The 22,844-nt window shown below is 41.0% G+C and overlaps 1 protein-coding gene across 1 annotated transcript in view; it reads right to left on the reverse strand.

The window, feature by feature from the left end:
* Positions 1-11,024: 11,024 nt before the first annotated feature.
* The window catches only part of LOC139917204 (histone H2A-like), a 159,506-nt gene continuing 147,686 nt past the window's right edge, over positions 11,025-22,844 (reverse strand). The window contains exon 4 of the mRNA XM_078291529.1: positions 11,025-11,187. Coding sequence (XP_078147655.1) covers positions 11,025-11,187 — 163 coding nt within the window. The remainder of the gene's footprint in view (positions 11,188-22,844) is intronic.

The raw sequence follows: 22,844 nt of genomic DNA on the forward strand, positions 1-22,844 counted from the left end.
CAAGCTAAATGGTACTTTACCGTACCATAACCCTGTCTCAGGAGACGAAGGACGTTGTCCATTTGAGACTTTCCCCACATCGTTGAGTTCTATATTTCACCTCTCAATTACCCATAACTTCGCTGCGAAATACAAGGCACCCCTCTGTGACATATGGCGCCCCCTCCTCCCCCTACGCTCCATCACTACACTCAATAGGGAAGCCATACCACCCCGTGATGGGTTTCAGAGAGGGAAAGAAGGCTCACCGTGAGCAACCCTTGTCTAACTGGTGGGAGACAGCTGGATTAGAAGCAGCAGCGCCCCTGGAACATCCCAATTAAAATCACAGCAATCACCATCGCGGAGAAGTCATTAGATTGAGAGGCTGTTTGAGGCTAAACGCTATAATAACGCGGGAGCCGCAGGATTTCAAAAGCCTGTCAGACGCTGATTTCATACATTGGAAAGTTTGATGAATAGAGCCTTGTGAGAGGCAACTCTTGAGCGCCGCACTATTACCGAAAGCTTTGCTGGGGATTAGAGGGAAGACAGAAGCTTTCATTCCTTCAGTAAGTCAATGTATGAATAATTTACTCAGTGGGTATCTCTGCGAGCTCTCCCTTTAAGCCCTGGTAATGTTTTATTTGTATGTTTTCTGTCAAAAGTAATCTGGCATCCGGGCTAGTGAAAACAGTCGGCTGAGATGTGCTGAGTGCGGCAGGCCTCATGCAGTTCACATGATACCTGTTTGATGTGACGTTTGTTGTCAGTGCTAATTAGCTCTTCACTGGACCATGTCAGTCCCCTGTCCCACACTTATGGGAGGGCTGATAAGAGCTGCTGAGAAAGAATGCATAGGGACGCTCTCTCTCTCTCTCTTTGCTCTGTCGCTCCTTCTCGCAGATTGGAGTTTTAGTTATACAAACTTCTCAGAGGCAGAGCTGCTCTGGAGGTGAAAATAGTCTCACTGGTTGACTTAAATTTCAATGGGCGGAGCCAAAGAAGCACAGTTTATCTGGCTAATGCTGTGTTCTATTCAAAGTCAGACATTGGAAATTCCCAGCTGGCAGGTCGTAATTACAAGCTTTGTGCGCTCCAGTGGTCCTACTCAGGAGAAAAAAGTGAGAAACATGCATGATTGTCTTTGCCAAATGTAAAATACTGCTCCCCATGCAACAGCTAATGTTTTATGTCAATGATATTTGCCAATGTTAGCTAGCTAATTAGCATAGAAAGTTAGTAGGCGTAAGCGCAACTTTCGGATTTTACAACTTTCCGAACTCAGCGTTAGCCTGAAGCTCAGTGAAAAAGGCAAAAAAGAGGAAGGTCTTGCTATTAACTGAAAAAAAAATAAAAAAACAAAACATTGTCTCACCATAATAAGTTACTTAGCTTAGCTAGTTAGCGTAGCTTACATTCCAAGTTCAAACTAGCCATGCGAGCCTATAGCTACCTAGGTAAGCTAGTTAGCTAGCTGCTGACCTGCCAACACCATGATTACCATGGTCATGAATGAATGAAAAAAAGAAGTCATTGCCATCTATATTTTTCCCACGCTGCAGCCGAGGGCACAAGCCAAATTCAGGTCAGGCAGGCAGTCAGTCAGGTAATGCTTAGTGAGATGATGCGCTTCATCAGATGGCCTCTAGAGGGCGTTTTTGACTGTGAGATGCAGTGTTTCCCATACAGAGGCACAAAATCAAATGTTGGTCAGTGTGTAGAAATGGATCTAAATCGATTGAATACGATCATTGTAAATGAAATGCAAATTCTATTATTGTGATGCTTACCATATTATTTTGTCACCTAGAAAACCAAAAAAAAAAGACAGCAGACCAACAGCATTGAACTCAATCCACAGAGTCTCCTGGTGTGAAAATAAAAGTGAAACTTAACATCCCACAGTCAGTAACGGGGATTTTCCCTACAAACTTTCACGGTAGGTGACGTCATCTTGTGGTATTTAAGTAACGTTAGTGGAATTAGGTAATTCAACCGTGTCGCAGTGCTTCAATGGATAGAATTGAACACACGCGCCGTGGGTCTGTACAGGATCTGTGCTTGTTTACTTATATTCTGACCAGAGTTCCTTCTTTGTCACTCAAGTTTGCCAGTTAGCTAACTTGCACTGAGAAAAACTGTGGTTCTTTGGCTTTACCCATTGAGGTTTAACTCAACCAATGAGGTTATTTCTGCCTCCAGAGCATCTTTGCCTCAGAGAAATGTTTGTATAGGCCAAATAAAATGCCAATCTGCCTCTTTCTCTCGCTCTCTGCCTCTCCTTCTGTTACACTCTGTCGCTTTCTCCCACAACACTCACACATGCACAGCAGCTCGCACAGGCCTTCCACTATAGACTCCCTTTATCCGCTTCACATCAACACACATGCACACACAGTATAGGCACACACATGCGATGGCGCACGTGCACACAAACAGACCAAGTGAGAGCGCGAGAGAGAGAGACCCCAAACACCAAAACAGTATTAATCCCCTGAGGAGGTCTCTAAAAGGGTTTCTTAAAGCTGATTTCCACCACACAGAGGCTTTCCAGGTCAGCACTGTTTGTGGTAGCAATGGTGCTGAAGCATTCAAGCTTTACGCCCTAACCTTTCCACTCTGCTACTTTCTACTTCTTCCCCTCTCTCTCTCTCTCCATCACGTTCTCTGTATTTTTCTCTGCCTCTCTCTCTCTCTCTCACACTTTGTAGCTGTATCTCTCTCCCACTCTCTCACTCATCCTGTTCTCTCTCTGTCAAAGCCAATATGTTTTGCATTTGAATCACACTGTTATTTAACATAAATCGAAGCAACTTTAATCAACGGCAAAATAAATGCATGAGGCCGCTCCGTGTGTAATTAGTTGGAGGTCTTTAGCTTATCTGTTTTTATAAGACCTCCAGGCTCAGTAATGGGATAATTAAAATCAATACAGTGGCATCATTGTATGTGACTTCCTCTTAGATCTGATTTTGTGCGGTCTGATAGAACGCACGGCACAATGCCGAGGCAAACAGAAGAAGAGCGCCGTGTAACTCCGCTCTTTACGGTCGCAGGTTTATTTTTTTCTGCATCTTCTTACCTCTTACATTCGTCTTGCAGCGACGCTTTTGTCAGTCACTGTAATTGAAAATCGCCAAAAGTATTATTGCGTTCCACCGAAAAAACCCCTTCAGAAAGATGAAATCTGCACGACTCGAAAAGGCTGGTGTAGGTACATGTGCTCGCATACTGTAAGTCCTCTTGTTCACTCACACAGCACTGCATGTACTGCATTGGACTGAGTCGTTTTTCAACCAGTATGGGGGGGGAGTGCAAGTATGTTAATGGGCGAATCTGGCAGTGTTACTACTTCATTTCCCCTGCCTGTGATCCATGACAGCGCCGTTTCCTCCCTGTGTTCTCTCTGCCCCCCCTTTTGTGCTCAGCCCATCATACGTTTCCCCCATCACCACCCCTCTTTCCCTCATTCTCCCATTTCCCACATGACCACCTGTCTGATTCATGTGGCAGGGTGGTATTCTGACAGGCCGAGCTTTCTGATGTGCTCCGCTCCATCTACTCCTCTCTCAAAACCCCATTTTCGCGAGCCAAGCCCACCAGAAGGGCTGCGGGACTCATACGTTTCGTAACCCACACGTTTTATGTAATTGGGTGTCGGGGAGGTGCATTCGGAGGTGAGAGTTCAAGGTTGCAAGGCCGTACATCTGCCTGCTCTATTTTGTGGGAGATTACATGACGAACATGGCAGAGAGAATAGATTGCGAGAGAGAGAGAGAGAGAGAGAGAGAGAGAGAGAGAGAGAGAGAGAGAAAAAGGAGTCCGGGTCATAAACTGTGGAGCTTTTTTAATATTTCTGTTGTCTCATTAACTCAAGGATTAAAGGATCAAGGCTTGCCTGATTGTTACTGACAATTGTGAGTTTTCTGAATTGCCAAAATAGTTACCTGAGAGCATAATAGTTCCATCAACATTTCTATGATGACTAGTTCAATCAGGTGCAGTTTATATGCTCTCTTGCTTTCCATGCTTTTCAGGTTGAAATACAGGACCATTTAAGCCAACAGATATGAGGCTGAGAAACAGATTGCATGGTATGTTATGAGGCCGAGAATGATGATAGAAAATCAAATGGGAGCCCAGCTTTGTATTCGTGTGTGGGGATCAAGGTTTTGAACCTCATGAACCAGCTTACCTTCAGAGAGCTGAAGGCTGCACCGGCTTTTATCTCCGCAAGAGAAACTTGTTTGCAACGCTTACTGCTCAGTTGCATCTTTGCTCGCTTCTTTGTTGGTTTCTTTATTTGTTTCGTTTGTTTTGAGGTGAGATGCTTCCACAAACACCTTGGTTTTTATCTCACCTGCAATAATTAGTCATTTGCATCTATTCATTCTGTTTAACTTTTTTTTTTTTTTTTACGCTTTGTGTTACTCTTCTGTGTTTTAACATTGCTCAGATAAACACGCAGGTGCTCTTACAAGGGAACTTAACATGTGAAGGGTTTCATGATAAAAAGCTAAATATCTGTAACCTTTTCAAAATGACATCAATACACTTATCTAGCTAAGGATGAAATTGCCTAAAACACTATAACCACTTCTTATATAACAATTGGAGTTATCGCACCAGATGAATCAAGTGGAACACTGAGATGCAATCACCTTAATAATCTGTTGTTATTGGTAAGGTATTGATACAGTACATTGTCATGTTGATGTGACTTCCATTTGTATAGCTTTCATATATGTGGTTGAAATATGAACAGCATATCTACTGTCAAAGTAATCCTATAGAATGATCTAAACAATATAAATAGGTATTTTTTGCTTATGTAGGCCTATGTGAGAATGAATGTAATTTTTGTTTTTTGTTTTAGATTTTAATGTTTTGATTTGTAGATACTGCCCCTAGTGTAGGAGAGTCTATACAGGCCTAACCTATTTAAAGGAAATCACCAACAGGTGTAATCAATGACCTGACGAAGCCTCTGAGCGAAACGTTGTCTTTTCAGTTTGCCAAGCTGTATATTTTTTTTTATTTGAAACATGTAAAATAAATCAGTCAAGATATCTTTTTGAGAGTGCGGATTCCCCCCTTTTTTTTTGGTCCTTGAATTAACCGTATTTGAAATCGACGCACCAGAGAAGCCTTGTTTTATGTCCATTTTCATATGAACTTTCGTAGTCGTTTATTTTTTAACGACATCTTCCATTATAAGCAGCCTTTGCTGATTAGTGGTGGAATGATTCTTTAAACTTTTTTCGGGCTGTCTGACAGTAGTAAATCCATTCATCTTAGGACTGGTTCATTTTATTCACCTGTGTTAAATGGATAATTTCAAGTCCAGTCTGAAATAATGATAAATTTGATGATAAACTATATCTACTGCCATAAATTCAGACGAATTTAGGACCGACAAACTCAACACATTGGCCAAATACAGTAAACAGAGTAAACTAAATGCTCTGTTCAGGTCAATTCAAATTCCTAAACACAACACAACGTCCACATTTACCTGGGTAGTTGGACTTTTTTTTCTCTGTCTCTCTGAATTGTTAATGTTTGTAGAGGCCTCTTTTATTTGCTTATCTGACACCCGCATTAAGAAACTGTGATCTGGGAGGATGCAAGTGTCATCTCCACAGCGGGGAAGTCTCTCGGCCTCTTCACACACTCCTCTCTTGATCAGTGGCTCGCCTCTCTCTCACAACCTTTACAGAATATTAAGTGATAGCTGGGTTACTCTACAAAATGAATGCTACGCTAAGAGAGGCAGGGAGCTGAGATGAAATTTCAAACTTTACAAGTCTTCAGGCAGACATACAGGTACGTTTTGACGTAACTGTGTAGCATGAATGGGACACAAACAAAGGTAATTATGGTATATGATGGTTCATTCACTCATAAGTGCAATGGCTGCCTAATGAGCTGAGCACATGCTAAGGACCCCAATTACCCACAAGTTAGGTCTCATAGCTGTCCTGGCTAATGCCTAACAGAAAACAGCAGGGAATTCAGTACAACCATGGATGGGGGGAAAAAATAACGTAGGGCAATTTCTCAGTTACTTTCTTTTCAATTCTGATATAAATAAGATCTTCTATTTCTAAATTGTACTGTATTTTTTATTCTCAAAAGCTGTAAATTAAGACTGAATTTTACAGCAAATATAACTGAAAAACAGTTACCTGAAGTTACCTGAAAAGGATTGTTGAGGTGTGGGTGGAGGTCAGTTCATTAGCATTATGAGTTAAAGAGAGTACACGAATACAGGGGAACCCAAGAACAGACACGCAGACTGGAGCTTAGTTTTCAAGCAGTGTATTTTACAGAGTGAAGTGGGGTCGGGCTGTAGGAGCTGTGGCTGGCGTGGGCCAGGTAGAGTGGCAGCTGAGGCAGAGTGCGCGGCGGCGTCTCCAGGCCTGAGTCGGGCTGTAGGAGCTGTGGCTGGCGTGGACCAGAAAGAGTGGCAGCGGAGGCGGTCTGTGACAAGGAGACGATGAATTAGAACAGGAAACTCAATCTGAGCTATGACAAGAACTTCTAGAGTTAACTTGGCTTAAGACGTATAGACGTTTACAAGACTGGTCATTAACCAACAGTCTAGCGGCTGGCAAACAGCACACTAGAAACTACGATCTGACGAAGACTGCAGGCACAGCAGGGAATAAGTAGTCAGCTTGATTGAAGGAAACGCCTCCCCATGTGCGGAATGCAGGTCCAACCTACACGCCCACCACACACAGACAGAGAGAGGGAGAGAGAGAGAGCTGCAAGGCGGCTGCCATGACAGTACCCCCCCCTCAACGGGCACCTCCTGGTGCCCCACTAGGCCGATCCAGGTGCTGTCGATGGAAGTCCTGGACAAGAGCCCGGTCAAGGATCGTTCCTCCAGGCCGTACCCCTCCCAGTCCACCAGGTACTGCAACCCACGGCCCTGGCGGCAGACATCCGGGAGCCGGTGGATGGTGTAAGCCAGATGGTGATCCACCAGCCGAGGAGGAGGAGGAGGAGGAGGGGGCGGGACGGGGGGGGACAGGACATTGGTGGCGACAGGCTTAATCCGGGACACATGAAAGGCAAGATGAACACGGAGGGTCTGGGGCAGTTTCAACCGGACCACAGCGGGATTGATGACTTTCTCAATTTCAAAAGGACCAATGTACCTGGGGGAGAGTTTACGAGACTCAGTCCTTAAGGGAAAATCAGAGGAAGACAGCCATACCTTCTGACCAGGCAGGTATACCGGGGCTGGGGTCCGAAGGCGGTTGGCTTGCCTCTGGTAACGCTGGGAGGCTCGCAGCAATGCCGAGCGAGCAGTTCTCCAGGTACGACGGCAGCGACGGATGTGGGCCTGCACCGAAGGGACAGCGATGTCTTCCTCTTGGGCTGGGAACAACGGAGGTTGATAACCCAGGGAGCACTGGAAGGGAGACATACCTGTGGCGGAGCTAGTCAGGGAGTTATGAGCATATTCCGCCCACGGAAGCTGTGACACCCAGGTGGAATGGTTGGAAGAGGCAAAGCAACGGAGGGTGGTCTCCAACTCCTGGTTCAGCCGCTCTACTTGGCCATTGGTCTGAGGGTGAAAGCCAGAGGACAAACTAGAGGTAGCGCCCAGCGCAGTGCAAAATGCCTTCCGTACCTGGGAGGTAAACTGAGGTCCACGGTCTGAGACGATGTCAGCGGGAATGCCATGAAGATGGAACACGTGCTGGACCAACAGATCTGCAGTTTCTCTGGCTGAGGGAAGCTTGGAGAGTGCAATGAAATGAGCAGCTTTCGAGAATCGGTCAATGATGGTAAGTATGACTGAGTTACCTTCCAAAGGTGGCAATCCGGTGATGAAATCCACAGCGATGTGAGACCACGGGCGTCGAGGAACTGGCAGGGGACGAAGGAGACCGGAGCTGGGCTGAGTGGAAGTCTTATTCCGAGCACACACAGAACAGGCAGCAACGAAGCCACGAGTGTCTTCTTCCAAGGAAGGCCACCAGAAATGACGACGGAGGACCTCCAGAGTGCGACTCACGCCGGGATGACAGCTGAGACGAGAGGCATGAGACCATCGGAGCACTCGGGACCGCACAGAATCAGGGACAAACAAACGCCCAGGAGGGCCGGTTCCGGGATCAGGCTGAGTGCGCTGGGCCTCTCGGATGGCTGACTCAATCTCCCAGGTTACCGAGGCAACGACACAGAAGGTGGGCAGGATGGTCTCCACAGGCGCCTTACCCTCATCAGCCGCATACTGGCGAGAGAAAGCGTCGACCTCTGACCGAACCATTTTTAATGCAGCGCCAAAACAAAAGTAGTGTTGTGCCTGGTCGTTCTCATGGATTGCCCTCATCTGTAAGTAGCACCTCTCCTCTAAGTTGTTTGAACTCAAACCTTTTTCTTGAAATTTCAGTTACTGTGACACAGTAAACTGTCTTGTCTTTAGCCCTGTAGTCTCTACTCCAAAACACTCCGATGCTGACCTTACACTTTCACAGTTTTAGACAAACTTCCCAAGAGCTGTGGACCTCCAATATGGCCGCCAGAGTGTGCGTTATGTCACCTGAAAGCTCTCTATAGGGGCTGAAGTCGATGTCATCCGACTCTGGTTCACTCCTGTTGATAATAATACAGCTCTTCTTAGTATATATCCCAGAGACATTTACAAGACGCCTGATATTGGATTATACTATGGTGTATTTTATTCATTTTATTTATCCATTCATTATTGCTAATACAGAGGATCAAGTCTGTTATCATTTTATCAACCACTTAACTTGCCCACTATTCCTTCAAAAGTAGCACAAATCATTTTAATGGTGCTGCTAATCATTTTGTGCTATTAATCATTTTCACTAATCATTGCCACTTTTTTCTGCAGCTATTTTCATCTCATAACTGAGTGAAACATTTGATTGAAAAAGAGACAGGATGTGCTACACATGACCACAGCAGCCTAAATGAGCAAAACACTGTATAACTCAGTGCTGTTTCTGTGGATATCTGTCACAATAACAAAACAAACAAACAGACACACTTGACAAACGCTGAAATCGAAGGCTGTGACTGTGTTTCAGCAGCGGCTCAATATAATGTGACAGCAAAACAAAAAATTGCCAAAATATCATGACAAGAATGACATATCAGGGGATTTGAACACAAACACTGTCGTGGTCAAACCAATCAATAAAAAAAAAAAAAAAACAGCATGGAAAGAAAACAAGGCACCGAAGTTAACACAACAGTCCCTGTGCCACCATGGAGCAAGATCTGGAAAGACTTCTTCATTTTTACTCATTAAAACTGTAATATATGAGAAACAACGATCAGCTGCCATCAGTGAAAACACTAGTTCTATAACTATATGTTTTGGATTGATCTCAGAACAATTTTATGGACGCAGCGACAACGATAAAACATTTTCAACCAATCAAATTAAAGTTTTAAGAAAGAAGGGGGCGATGATGCTTCCTTTGCTGAGGAAATTATCACAGATATCGCTGTAGTGTGAATGCTTGAGCAACAATGTATAATAATAATAATGATGTATATTTGTATAGCACCTTTCAAGCAGAAGAAATAAAGACAAAATACAAAAACACAATGGTAAAAAGAGAAACATAAAATGCAAAAACAGGGATAAGATACAGAACACAATGGCAGAAATATAAAATGCAAACACAATGGTAAAAACTAGACAGAGCACTAACATGTCTGGAGCAGCGCTATCAATCATTAGGGAAAGCAATTTTATAATTATAATTTTTATAATTTTATAGTTTATAGTTATCTTTATAGTTATCGTTCTAGATGTGAATGTGCCCTTTAGTCAGTTATATGGTTATTTATTCGGCCAACAGTTAGGGATTGCAAAGAACACTGCCATCTCTCTCAGACAGAAAGAGAGAGAGAGAGAGACGGAGAAAAGAAGAGGGACAGAGAAACGGAGAAAGACGTCAGAGATGGACAACAATTAGAGATGGCAATTGCGCGCGGAAGTGAAGGGCAAGGAACAGTGTCGAGTGGAGCAGAGGACGATCCATCCCCTTTGTCGGTGGAGTGAAGGGCTTTTGCCGAAGTAACCTTGGTGTGTGTGTGTGTGTGTGTGTGTGTGTGTGTGTGTGTGTGTGTACTCCTAAAGAAAAACAAAAAAAACCTCATCTTCCATCATGCCTCCGCGGGTAAAACCTTCCCCGAGTCCCCTGTCTGACCTGTCAGCAGGCTCATGCCAAGTGGAAATGGAAACGGTTATGACAATATTAGAATGTAAAATAATACAGTTTGCCAGAGGTGCCAGGTAACCCTGTGACCTAAATCAACTGAGGCAGAAATCCATTACATAGATTATCTTTTATCTGTCTGCGTGTGCATATTTGCTTGTGTGTGTGTGTTTGAGAGACAGAGAGAGTGTTTTTGTGTGTGTTTGTTTTTTGTATATGTGTGTGTGTATGTGTGAGAGAGAGAGAGACACGAGAAGTTGATCTTGAACGGGTGTCTCTGAGGGAATGTATCCCGTTACTGATTAAAACAATCTGTTATTAAGAGTGGCAGGGAGATGATTTTTATCAAGGCGACACCGGCAAATGCAACGCTTTCAAATAGACTATTATTTCCGTGATCTAAGACACCATATATTTAATAGAATAATCCCCTCAAACAGAAATCGGTATCACCAAGGCGGTTCACTCAATAAACACTAAACACTCTCCGGTGTCTCTCCCTGACGTCGTCGTGGTGTGTAATGCCCCTCGGGAAAAGACACAATGCTTTGTTTTTGTCACGGATGTGGTCCGACGGCGGCAAAACCCATTTAGTTCCCGCTAACACTCATACATACAAACCACGGACGCATGTACACATGTATGTAGACCCTCTCCCACACACAGCCAGAGGGCGTCTGGTCCATTAGGGCGCACACACTGACACATACTGTACATGTACAGCAGTATGTGTGGGTGTGAGTGTGTGTTCTTGTCATTCTATGCTTGTGAGAACCAGTTTGAAATTCAGACCTTTGGAGTGAGGGCATTTTTGCTGGTTCGTTCTCAATATTTCGCGGTTGGCAAGTAAACTTCTGGGCCTTGTTCGAAGCTTGCACTTGAGGTACGGATGATCTCGTACGGGGCGATTCTGTATTTTCGCGGATCCACAATCAGCTCAGAGAATTCTTCGAGGACGCACAGAATCGCCGTCTCAGCCAATAACAACCTGTAACGCTTTGCAACAGGACATTCAACACGTTACCATTTCCTTTTAAACGTCCTGTTTGCAATGTTTTGGGGCTATTGAACGTGACCCTGGGATCTTTTTCTTTCTTCCGTCCTTGGCGTTCTTTTGTTTTGGGATCGTACTTTGGCCGTTAGATATTACATCAATCATGGAAGACGCAAGAACGGATGAAAATGTAGATTGAGAAAGACCCTCGGGACTTTGTAATGTTCAACGCAACTTCAGCTGGAGTGTCCAGTGAAACAATCCCTTCACCATAGTAACACGTCTGCTGTCTAATGTCGCATTCGTGTTCATGTTTGACATCCGACTTGCACACGTTCATGTTCCCTTTGGTGGGAAATATTAACAAACATGGAGGTGATGAGGCACAATATGTACTGTTTGGTTTTGGTTTGACAGGTGAAGTAAAAGTGACAGTTGCATGCTGGTTATTCAACGTCAAATTAGCTTCTACTCTCAGCTGACTTGGGAGACGTTCAAGTGGCACTTCTTCCTGGAGGGAAAGTCGTATTTCCGAGAATCCTGTCAGCACACGAATGCGCGTCAAAGCATGCAACTTTCCAAAGATAATTTCCATGACTATCAAGCGTTCCACTGCAGCCATCTTGTCTATCAGCCAAATGACCTTTCAAGATTATTAATTTTAATAGCAATGCCCATTCAGGTCATGTGGCTAAAAGAGTGGAATGTACTAGAGTGCATCAGACCCTCCAGCATACAAGCAATGCATCACAGGAGGTGACTGTGACATTAAAACAAAACAAGGCACCATGTCCATGTGCCTTTCTTCTTCATGCAGTGTTAAGCACTGCACATGTAACAGTAGTTTATGTTAATTAGCCTACATGGTAAGAAAAGCTGATGTATGTTCACTCTAATTGATGTTTTTAAGGCTGCAGTTACTTAACACATCGTCAGATAATTAAGCATTAACTCATTTCATCTGTGTTTATTAATAGCATCTTGGAAAATCATGCAGTCTTAATAGTTTTTATTACTTTTATTATTCACTACTACATTGTATTATTCTTATTTCATCAAAACTGTGAGAATAATCAGACTAATTTAAGCAGATTAGCATCACTATGACAACAAGCACAGGTGAGTTGAATTATATGTTAATTTTATACAATCACCACCCAGCTGATTTGTCTGTCCTTTGCCAACTAGTGGATACAGAAAAACAGTTGGAAAGGCTTTTGGTAATTGTCTTTCAGGTATTTATATTGCTAGGTTTTTGTCATATTCAGAGTGGGAGTTAATTTTCACTAATAGGCCGTATTTTCCAAGAGAGGACAAGGCAATCTGAATCCAAAATATGCCACAATTCATACACGGCATCTTCAATTGACACAAAGCTGCTCATGATTACCACACTTTTATATTTATGACAGCTAGCATCTAAACTGGAATAAATCCATAAAAACAGGTTGCTTGGAAGATGGATGTTTCTGTCAATGTTTACTGTGTCCTCTGATGTGCCATCAAATACACTGGCAGATGCTACAGCAGACTGCAAAGCAAGCACTGTCAGAGAAACCGCACTGTTGAACTAGTGATACCGCACTAGGGCAATAAGCTTTAGACATGCATGTCAGTTCAGTGACACAACCTTATGTTAGGGGGATATGCATCTTAAATATTTAACACTTAAACAAGCTATCTAAAATTTGTCAAGGTACACTGCATTTCCCTGCAGTATGCTGATTGATAATGAATAATTAATGTCTCCCTAAGAAACGGTTAAGAAACTTGTCTTGCCGGTTGTACTTGTGAGAAAAATTCTGACATGGAATAGAAACAGGAACAGAAATAATTTGTATACCTACAGTATGTACTTGTTGGGGGATGCAAATGCAACTATTTGACATATTATAAATATTAAAGGTGGTTGAATAGGCTGAAGAGTGTTGTTGTGCACAGTTAAATGAAAGTGTCACAACACCCACTACCTGGTTCTGAGGCTGCACAAGTGCAGCACTTAAATGCTGCCTTAAATATTGTACGGCGGTGTTAAGTGGATGTTCAGTTTCAAATGATAAATTGTCCATGTGGGAGCACTTAAAAAACTGTGTGTCACTGTATTGAAACACCAATCAAGCAGATGTGTGGCTATCGAGTGTTTCATTTCACATTTTCAAGTGTTTTAGGACCCGGTCTTTGGTTTTTCTTTGGTTTTCAGAATTTGTCACGGTCAAGATAACATTTTATATGTTTTTGTGAGTGGGAAAAATAAATGAACCCTAAGCAAACTGAATCAAGGCCATGGTCACACACAATAGCAAATGTAACATTTCTGTGTATTGTGTTTCAAGGTGCATTGCAAGATCTTGAAATCTTTTCTTTGACTCCCAGAGCTACACACAGACTCTGAACAGAAACTGACCAAAACTGACACCCGTTTTGAATAGAAACCCATTTGGAACTACATGTCCACTGGATATTCTTCGTCAAGGCACTTTTTCAAAAGGCTTGTGTCTAAAATACATGTAGAACCTAAAAAAATCATTAGCGGAACAATGAAAAGAGGATGGTGTGCTCATTCGTGATGTGAGGCTGTCTCTTTAGCAGTAGATAATGTGCGAGGAATGCAGGTTTATAGTGTCTCTCTATATCACTTTGAGTACCTCCGTGACTCAAAAGGAAATTGGAACAATACTGAAAAAAAACAAGCATTGATCTTCCAATAAATATCATCCCTGAGTCATGCTGGAGAGCAATAGATATTAATTGCTTGTCTGCCAGACATAAAAATAGAGAAGAAACCAATAGAGCACGGAGGGACTTTGGAATGAGGGACTTCAGATATATATATATATATGTGGTGTGTATCTGGCATATAAATAAAATGGTTCTGAGCAGATTTCTCCCATCCAGGTAGGTCAGAGATTGAGACTGACCAGAGAGTTGTTTTTGTCCCGGTGGGTTGGGAAAAACTCCCAGTAACAGACCATCACACAGCTGCAGACGCCTGAGGCAAACCTTTCCTCCTCACCCCCGGACCTCCTCACTTCAAAACTAGGGCAAAACTTTTTACACAGCCACAGATCCATCAGATATGACAGAGTGAGGACAACATTGCGCTTCCTTATCTTCTCCCTTTACACACACACACACACAAAGGAACTTGGTAAAAGTTTGCAATAAACTCGTACAGTAACAGTCCATTTATTGCAATATAGCAAACGCAACCTGAATTAGTAACAGCAGCATTAGCAATATTTTCTTATCCATTCATTTAAAAGTGACAGCGAGCAAAATTAAAGTAGTAGTGATAATCGTGACATTTTTCATATAAATAAATGCACTTTTTGCCGTTTGATGTAACACAATAATTATTCATCCTATAACCAGTTCATGAAAGCTTTTACATTTTACAGGAAGTGATGCATTTTATGTTTCAGGCAGCAGCAACAACCATTTGTTTGGAGTAAACAGAAGAAGAAGAACTGGATAGTTAGGATGAGCAGCGATAGCCACCATGGCTGAACAGACAAAGAAGAGAGAAACTCAAACTGCATCAACAGAAAATCCAAGCTCCGCCCACACACTGTTTGATTGACAGGTGATCTCTGGGACGTGCAGGGCAGAAACACCACAGCAATGAGCGTTTAGCACCAAAGATATGGACAAAATATAAAAAACAATATATATAAAAAAACACAGATCTCACAGAAGTTAATACAATTAAATCAGCATTAAAACTACAGTGACCTCACTCCACACATTACTGTACTTTTGCATTGGTGTGTGTATTTTCCACTTTACAGAATACAGAAAAAAAATTAATAAAATCTCTCCCTCCAGGCATTTTCAGTTTTTGCCTCTCCACTTGATGTGCCTCATGTTTCCCCCGTTGTTCAGCTCTGTTTAATTCATTCAGTAATTACAGTAAATGGACATAAAACATGGCTCTCATACAGGTTGTTAGGATGAGTTCCTTTTATGGGAAATTCATGGACAATTCATAAATTGCTTTTTACCATCAGAGATAATGGCTAATTTGACCAAAGTCATCAAACAGGCAGAATCACATGGAATGGGTTAGGAACATGAAATCTAGAGCAACGCTGCAAAAAAAAATCCATCTCAACAAGTCCTTTCATCTAGTCTTAAAATTGTACTTTTCTTAAAACAAGTGAATAAAATTAGGTGAGATATAGTATAGATATAGTATTTCACCTATATACACACTTGTTTATGCATGCTAATATTTATACATGTGTACATATACGTATATACAGCATATGTGTTTATACGTACATACATCTTCAGACAAATATGTTTATGTTCATAATGATTATTATACTTGTTATACTTATTATGGTGTGTTTATTGGCAGCATATGTTTACATAACCTTATACAACTGTTATGTAAAAGTTCAGATAAACATTGTATGAGTTCTGAAATTCAGTCTCCCATTAATTATGAATGAAGTGGATTGTCTTGGTTTCTTGCTAGTTGTTCAAGTGACCTCTAATGTGTGCAACAATCAAATAAGCCAATAATTCCTATGTCACCAACATTAATTAGTTGTAATATGGCAAATCAATGAATTTAAGCTTAAACTTAAATTTAAGCTAGTCTACTATTGCACATATTCCACCTATCAGTCTGGATATAGTGTCAGCAAAATGCCTAAAATGTAAATGTCATTCATAAATACTGATTGGGCAGTCACAGATAATAGGAAGAAACTATGAATGTGGTTTGGCTAGTGTTGCCTAGTGTCACATGTCACACAGCGATTCACAGTGAAACTATAACACACATTTCATATTAACACAATGAAAACAGAAACACACCCACTTCAAAAAAGAGTGCTTTAAATATTATATCAAAGTGTTATTGTAGAGTAGAATACCGGTCCGCTCTCTAATTGTGATTTTTAACTTCAAATAAAGGGTGCACATATAGTCCAATATGCTCAAAATGCACCATGCCATCGCTTTGATCCGACACATTGGCTCATAAATAAGGAAATGATCTCTACTTTGATAGCAAAATGCAAAATGGAAATCTTTGGCAACAGGGACATGAACTGCTCCACCATGAGACGGAGAAGCACATCTCCGCTTGTCTTAGTCCAAAGAATCAGAGGGTTGACAGATGGCGAGGGAAGCACTGAGATCACCCAAGTCTTCTGCGTATTGAAAGGGTAAACAAGGCTTACCAAACACTGGATGTCAAAATCCAATCATCGCTCCCTTGCAAATGCAAAGCACATCGGTTATTGCATGTTGAATTAATTTACATCCAGGTCATTGGATCTTTAGGGTTTTGTTTTATATTATAATGCCTATATTTATATTTTAATTGCCCAAAAAGGTCACTGGTTGCATGAGCCAGTTTTATAGTATATTATAGAATTGACTATTAAACAAGCTCTTGCATGAAAAAATCCAACATATCATGACTGCTGATCTTTTGAATCAGGAACAGCATATCATGTTTCATATATTTATCATCTGCTCCGTTGTTACCAAAATAACAGCAACAACACAGCAGGCGGCAAAGGTTTCTGACTGTGCATATTGATGAGGTGCGGAGGATCTCTATATCAAGAAAATAAGGAATGATGATGAGCACTGAGCTCTGAAATTCTTTATCGCAAAGAACACATGAAAACAACCCAGGCATTTGTTGTTTGTCTTTGATTAATTCAGAAGTATGATGCACACGGGGCGCTGCACACTTCACTGAGACGCAGTGATATATAGCCTCAGACACAATAACGCAGGTAATGATTAGAAATATCAACAAATTCATTTTTGAGGAAACCATCCAAATTATAATTTGCTTTGCATGAGCACAGGCGGGACAGGAGGGCAGGAGCTTGACTCGGTCTCCAACACACAGGAGTAGTTTGTGGCTTTCGGGTAACATAATGCCCCCTCTGGCGGCCTGTTGGAGGTCCTCAGCGCTTGGGCAGCAATGACTGTGAACAGCTGATTGTGTTTCTAAACGTACCACTTGGACTTCAACAGAAATCAATAGACATGGGTAATTTCTGTTTTGTTTCTGACTGGGAACTGATTTAACCACTGATACTGATTCGCTTGCCGGCTAGTTAGCTAGCTAATCAGAATCAGAATCAGAAATACTTTATTGATCCCCGAGGGGAAATTGGGTTTCGTTGCAGTTGCTCACAGAAATATATATAGGCATAGAGAAATTATAAGAAAAATAGAAATAAGAAAATAAGAAAATAAATATAAAAATATGTAGAATATGTGCATTTAACGATGCAGAAAAACCAACTGTTTGTTAAGCTAAGTGAGCTAACCATAGTATCTGTCAGCTAACTATCACTATCTTGTAAACACATCTGATTAGCACACTAGCTAATGTATCTAGTAGAATGTGGAGTTAGTACTTGGCTAGTAGTTGCAGGTTAACATTAACATTGGTTACTTTTCTAAATTAGCCTAAAAAAAATGCAAAAAACAACTGTTTGTTCAGGTTAACTGAGCTGAATCTTCTCAAGCTGCAACTCTTTGTATTTTAGAGTAAGGAAGGGCTAAAGACAAGACTGTTGAAATCTACTTTATGAAACAATTCACTTTTACTTCTAACAATACTGAATTGACCTGCACCCACTTAACAACAAACTTTTTTCTAGCCTGGTAATTATATATTTAGACATTATTCATGCACAGCCAATTCCAGTGGACAGTGGTGATGCCCTGTGTGTTAGCTAGGAGATTTGTGACGCAACTGCAAAGCCTCTACAGAGACTGGTACCACAATAGGTAATCACTGTGCAGTTGGATGACATGGGGATTAAAGAAGACATACCTGGCATTACAGCACATCTAAAGGTGGTAGAGAGCTTGTTGCACAGCGGCCCAGCAATCAGCGCTGATTTGTGTGATTGAGAGCTTGCAGTAAATGTTGATGGCCCATTTGCACGTTGATGGATAATTGTAGCTATTAACAACATGACACTGGCCTCACCTTTATTATAAGATTCCTCTTCAGAGTGTTAATGGTTTCTTCTTGTCCGTGTCCTTGCATTCATCATTAGAAATCCTATCCTGTTGTGTCCCTAAATGAGTATAGTACTCTGCTCGCACCATACATCTTCTTAAGTCATTGTTGCACCTTGTGTTGTTATTCAGCTCGAGGGTGCAAGAAACGAAAATGCCATGTCTGTGATTTAAAAAAAGAAACTGACTTAACTAAATGTATTCTTCTCTGTTCATTTATTTCTGTCTATTACAGGGGGGAACATTTTTACAACTGCACCTAAACTTCAAAATGGAAATTACTGGGGACAGAAATTGAGGCAGCGATGGAGCAAATATAAGCAAGTAATGCCTCTACGCTTCCTCTAGTCCCTGCAGGCAGCAGAATGAATTAATACAATATACCTTATTGTGCTTTGAAGCTTAAACTACATATTTCCACCCCAGCAATCAGCCTCCTCCTCCCATGGGACACATGGTCACACAATTCTCACAGTGTTACATAAATATGTTTTATAATGAATATTCTAATGTTCTTGGCTTTGTTTTATATTCAGCAGGGGGTCAGTGTTACCCATTTTTCAAAGAGGAGGAATTTAGATAATTAGCTTTGGCCCTTTTGTTACGCACTCATTAAAATTAATACAAACTTTATTTTATTTGCATAACTCGTTAGGATTATACAAACACATATACAAAGAATCAGGCTCATATTGTACTTGATTAATAAGGTGTCTCTGGACAGGAAGCAAATGAAAGGCTTTTCCTCTTTATTTGAAGATGTGTGGGAAAATAATTTGCTCATTGGGAACAGATCCAAGTCTTTGTCACATGCGAGATGAATGTGCTCAGTCGCTGCGCTTGTTGACAAAGACGGGCAGTGTCAAAATTCTGTTAGATATATCACAGTGGAGGAACTACAAAGTTAATCGGGGGCATCTTGAATAATTTGGCTTTCTAAATATTATGCTGACTCAATATAAAGGCGTACTCTCAACTGTAAAAAGAGGGGAAAAAAAAACAAAAAGGGGGGAATCCTTCAGGGGTTCTTCTTACTGAAACTGTAGAAGAACCCTCGGGCTATACCGTTCTTCAAAGAACATCGCCGATAAGGTTACTTGAGGAGCCATTAAGGGTTCAATGAACTGTTAACGGTCATATTTTATTGACAAATGAAACTTCTTGCACAGAGAGGGGCAGAGTTACCAGCAGCAGACAGAGTGCAACTTTGAGGTACTGGCACTTTACTTGAGTATTTATGTTTGGTGAGACTTTATACTTTTCCTCCACTACATTTATCTGACGGCTGGAGTTGCTAGTTACTTTGCAGAATAAGTTTTTACATCCAAAACATACAATAAGCTCATAAAATATGTTGCATTGTTAGAGTTTAAAGTATGGAGTAGTTATACCTAGTGCCACCTAACCACCTGCAACATTAAAATACTTCTTACAGGTTAATGCATCAATAATTTAACACTCTGAAAGGGGCCGTTCTTCAGAATGAGTACTTTTACTTTTGATACATAAGTACATTTTACTGCTAATACTTCTATGCTTTTACTTAAGCAAACTTTTGAATGCAGAACTTTTTCTTTTAATAAAGTATTTTTCCATTATGGTATTGGTACTTTGAATTGTATTGCTAAGTAAAGGATTGGAGTACTTCTTCCACCACTTGCAGTAGAGTTTCCTATTTAGATTCTGACCTGAGTAATACTAATCCCATATTGGCATTTGATTACATTTTGGCCAGTAACCGAATTGTAATTCAGAAATTGTTCCAAAATTGTTGGAATTTTCCACCAGACTTGAGATGCCAAGATGAGACGCTTTGGGGGCGAACAGCATGTTAATGGTGACAATGATATAGTTTATTATTGCATGTTATTGTTTGGCATTCCATATAAATATATGTAAAGTATTGCTGTATGTTTCTATTTTCACTCTTTGTGTAAGTTTAAGTTGTCACGCAGTAAATTAAGACATCAGTTACATGCCTGACGTAGAGTTTCTCCTCTTCATTCTCAAGGAAACTATATGTTCTTTGCACATGTACTGTATATTAGGAGACAGGTGAGTAGGAGAGGACTTGGAAGCCTACAAAACATGTGAAGAGACTCCCGCAGACTGTCTATACTTGCAATTTTTGCCTGACGAACGTCTCAGAACCGAAATGTTGTAATTCTTCAATAAAATATTTAAAATTTCAAGTATAGACAGGAGTGTGCAGGAGTCTTTTCGCATGTTTTGTGGGCTGCTCTCTAGCACAAAGTAGCACTGTGATTGATTCTTAAAGTACACACAGAAAAATAAAGGTGCGAACTGGAACTGTAACTGGTTCTTCGGAGGAGAGGAATAATTTCTGGTTCCACTAAGAACCTTTCAGACCAAGGTTCTTTAAAGAAGCATTTCTGCTCTCCTTTGCTTAGACACCTGCATTGTGTTTTTGTTTATCTGCCCTTACATAGCCTCATTTGCACTTGCACAATATATAGAGGGGTTTGGTTATTTTCCACATTTATGCCATCACCCACCATCCAATAACGAAGAATTAAGAATAAGAAATATCCCAAAGAAGTTCTTGAGAGGTTCTTTGTGGAACCAGAAATGGGACTTTCTGGGAAATGGGAAGAACCATTTCGCTTCCAGTTCGCCTCTTTATTTTTCTGTGTAAAACATCAGCCAGCGTACTTTTGCTATGGGGTCCATTTTGTTATCATTTCCAACCAAAAACACTTGAATGCATGACAACTTGTATTTATGACTTTCTCGAGCATTTGAAGGCGCCATAAGCCCTTGCTGGTCATAGTAAGGTAATTAGTAATCAGTCATTAATCAAAGTAATCAAAATGAAAGACATTTCTGATCATATGGTCATGCTTTTTCAAACACTATAGTGCTTGGTCATAATAATACTCAATGTGAAGCTAATATTACTTTTGAAGATGGGTATGGATTCTGTCCCTTCTGCCCTCAATATCGCTCCAGGTTCGGATCCACCCAGATGGTTTGGCTGCAGCCGTACCTCTTTGTAAAATACAACCATATTTGTATCATTAAGCTGAGGGAAATAAATGGCCCTGCTTTCCTGAGGTCAAATTATCCTCAGGAGTCACTGTTTACCATATCTATCCTCTGCGCGCTGTCGCGGGATGAGAAATACCTCTCCCAAAAGTGTCGCATTACAAATATCATTGTGAGCTAATGTCTTCTCAGACCGGTCGGTGATGCATTTGTCGGCTGGCTGCCTCCAGACAGAGCTTCATATAGGAAATGTAGGGCATGTCACAGAGGTTGGTGACACTTTTCTTTTTTCCTTCTCTCTCTCTCTCTCTAATGACTTTTTAAGTCACATTGAATGCTAGCTGATGAATATTACGGTTTCATTATCATTACCCTATTCAGTGAAATAATTCCATTGTACAAATTAACTGAGAAAGAAATGAGAAGCATAAGGACATTGCTTTTTTCTGTACATGTCACTGAAGCTGAAGTTTCCTTTCTTTTGAATGCGTTAAACCATCAAAAAAAACATCAATAACATGATATTTTAGACTTGATACAGAAAGAAATGTTAATGAACATTTTTAGCCACTCATGACACAGTTTTGATTTTTTTTTTTTGTACATTTCATAGCAGACACTCGTTCAGATTTAGATCAATGATCAGAACCAAAGAGGCAATTACATTTATGAAACGCTCGTTTTTCCAATCAATGTCTGTGGCTGATTCAATACAAATTGAGAGTGTTGTTTATCTACTTGTCTGTGGTGACGTGTGCAATATAATTGCGACCCACTTCATGGAAGCTCTCCAAATCTTCCCAGACAGATGACATTTTTGTTGCTTCTATTGGTCTGTGCCAATTTCTTTTATTCTCAGTTAAAGCCCACTTTTTATTGCTCGAGAGTTTATTGATGTTTTGCAAGTGCTTTTATGACTTGTATTAATTCAGCGCTTGAAAGAATACCAGGCTATTCTGAGGAAAAAAACATTTTAGTGACAATAATGAAAAGATGTGCTGCATCAGGGCAAAATCGGGAACCAAACCAAAGATATCCGGAGGACAGTGGTATGTGACAAAAATTAGATATACCAGAGCATTTTTTAACTAGTTTTTCCATTTAATTATTTATATTACAACTTGTGAGTTGTTTTGCTGTGTGATACAGGGAGAAAAAACCTTAATAACCACAGTACTGTTGTTTTATCTAAGTTTTCTTTTAGAGGGCCATGGGAGATCATGACACAAATATTGTCTGTGTTTCCAAGGCCAACAGCAAACTCCCCGGAGTTAATTTACCTCGCTGCACTGGCAACCGCCGCTGTGGTGAGACAACTTTACTATCATAGACACTAAGTTCAGAACGAGATCGTGCCAGAAAAACGCTCTCCATGTGAATTGAACCCGTGGGTAAAGAAAGCAATTTATGAGACGGACTTATCTCGGCGGAATAGGAAATTTGTTGATGTGGACAAGCCGGGTGGGGAATTGTTCATTTATGACTCGGCATTTCTTTCATTTCCCAACAAACGCCAAATGTCGGTAATACCTTTGGGTGTGAATGAGAGCCAAAGCGCATATCGCACTTTGGCTGGTACGTGTGATATCGAATGGGTATTTAAATAGCATCTGCTCTGAAATGATGCTGATCATTAC

Source organism: Centroberyx gerrardi, chromosome 22, assembly GCF_048128805.1.
Source record: "Centroberyx gerrardi isolate f3 chromosome 22, fCenGer3.hap1.cur.20231027, whole genome shotgun sequence".
Classification (NCBI taxonomy): Eukaryota; Metazoa; Chordata; class Actinopteri; order Beryciformes; family Berycidae; genus Centroberyx; species Centroberyx gerrardi.